The sequence below is a fragment of the Hippocampus comes genome, unplaced genomic scaffold (assembly GCF_001891065.2).
Source record: "Hippocampus comes isolate QL1 unplaced genomic scaffold, H_comes_QL1_v1.1 C16885126, whole genome shotgun sequence".
NCBI lineage: Eukaryota > Metazoa > Chordata > Actinopteri > Syngnathiformes > Syngnathidae > Hippocampus > Hippocampus comes.
In genome coordinates, this window is record NW_017840580.1 from 1 (window position 1) to 1,101 (window position 1,101).

At 47.8% G+C, this 1,101-nt stretch overlaps 1 protein-coding gene across 1 annotated transcript; it reads right to left on the reverse strand.

The window, feature by feature from the left end:
- Positions 1-6: 6 nt before the first annotated feature.
- Positions 7-873, reverse strand: LOC109509411 (paired amphipathic helix protein Sin3a-like; the record flags this gene model as incomplete). Its single annotated transcript, XM_019859262.1, has 3 exons — positions 652-873; positions 472-561; positions 7-20 (listed from the first exon to the last, which is right to left on the reverse strand). Coding segments are annotated over exons 1-3 (311 nt in total), but the record flags the coding sequence as incomplete, so codon positions are not given.
- Between the last annotated feature and the right edge of the window lie 228 nt (positions 874-1,101).

Below are 1,101 nucleotides of genomic sequence, written 5' to 3' on the forward strand. Positions count from 1 at the left end.
CTCCGCAAGGCTTTGCGCACCTGCCATGAGAAAACACATTGGCAAATTTATGACGTAAGCAGTCACGTGCATCAGGTTGCCCAGAAAATTCAGCTTTTGGTCTTTGGTGAACATTCGGCATATAACTGTAGAATAAATGACAGCACTAAAATGAACTTTTTTTTTCCCCAAAACGTGCATATTTGGTCAATTGAAGGTAATGGCTTCATGATGAAGAACACTTCTCACGGCATTGCTATGGGCTACATTTATTCATCGCAATGAGAATAAATCCGAGATTCAGCAGTGCCAGTGAGGTCGGTGGGGTGGGAATAAAACCAAATCCGGAGACCCTCTGAGAACCAGGACAAAATTTGTTTGCACCCCTGACTGTAGAAAATTGATGGATGGATGGCTCTAAAGTAAATGGGATTCGCATTTCTTTGCATTGCATCAACATCAATCAACGTCGGAGACAAAATGGCAGCGTACCTTCTCAAAGAACAGCGACTCGGTTCCGACTCCGTGCTTGCTGGCCTCGGCCATGGACGAATCTTTCAAGTTCAGTAACTTGGGCTTCTTCTGTTTTGGTCACATACAATGAGAGGCGATGGGAATGACAAAAGCGTCCGACGGGTGAAACGGGAGAGAACGAGTTGAAGTTTTGCGTACCTTGATGGGGGGCGCGGCCCCGGGAGCGGAATGCCGGCGGATCTGGCAGCCGTTCTGGTTGGGCCTCTGCTTGTTGTTGAGCTGCAGCTTCTTGGTGGTGCCGCCGTGATCGTTCCGTACCGACTCGGCCTTCTCGGCTGTCGTCTTGCTCAACAGCTGAGTGGAATGGAAACGTTTAGACGTGGGACTGAGTGGAGAGGAATGCATCCCTTCAATAAATGGGGGGCTCACTAAAGCTGTGAAAACCAGACTGTTTCACACCATGGCTTGGTTTCTACTTCCTACTTTTGTTCCAATTCTGATTGACTTGACAGGACTCTTTAACTTGATGCCGACCAGCTTTTAATGAACGAGTGGCTTTGATTGGAATCTTCTGTAAGTGCTGTCATGCATTGGAGTCCATCTCTCTGCTTATGCTGTTGGACACGAAAGACCACTGAGTCAAACGTG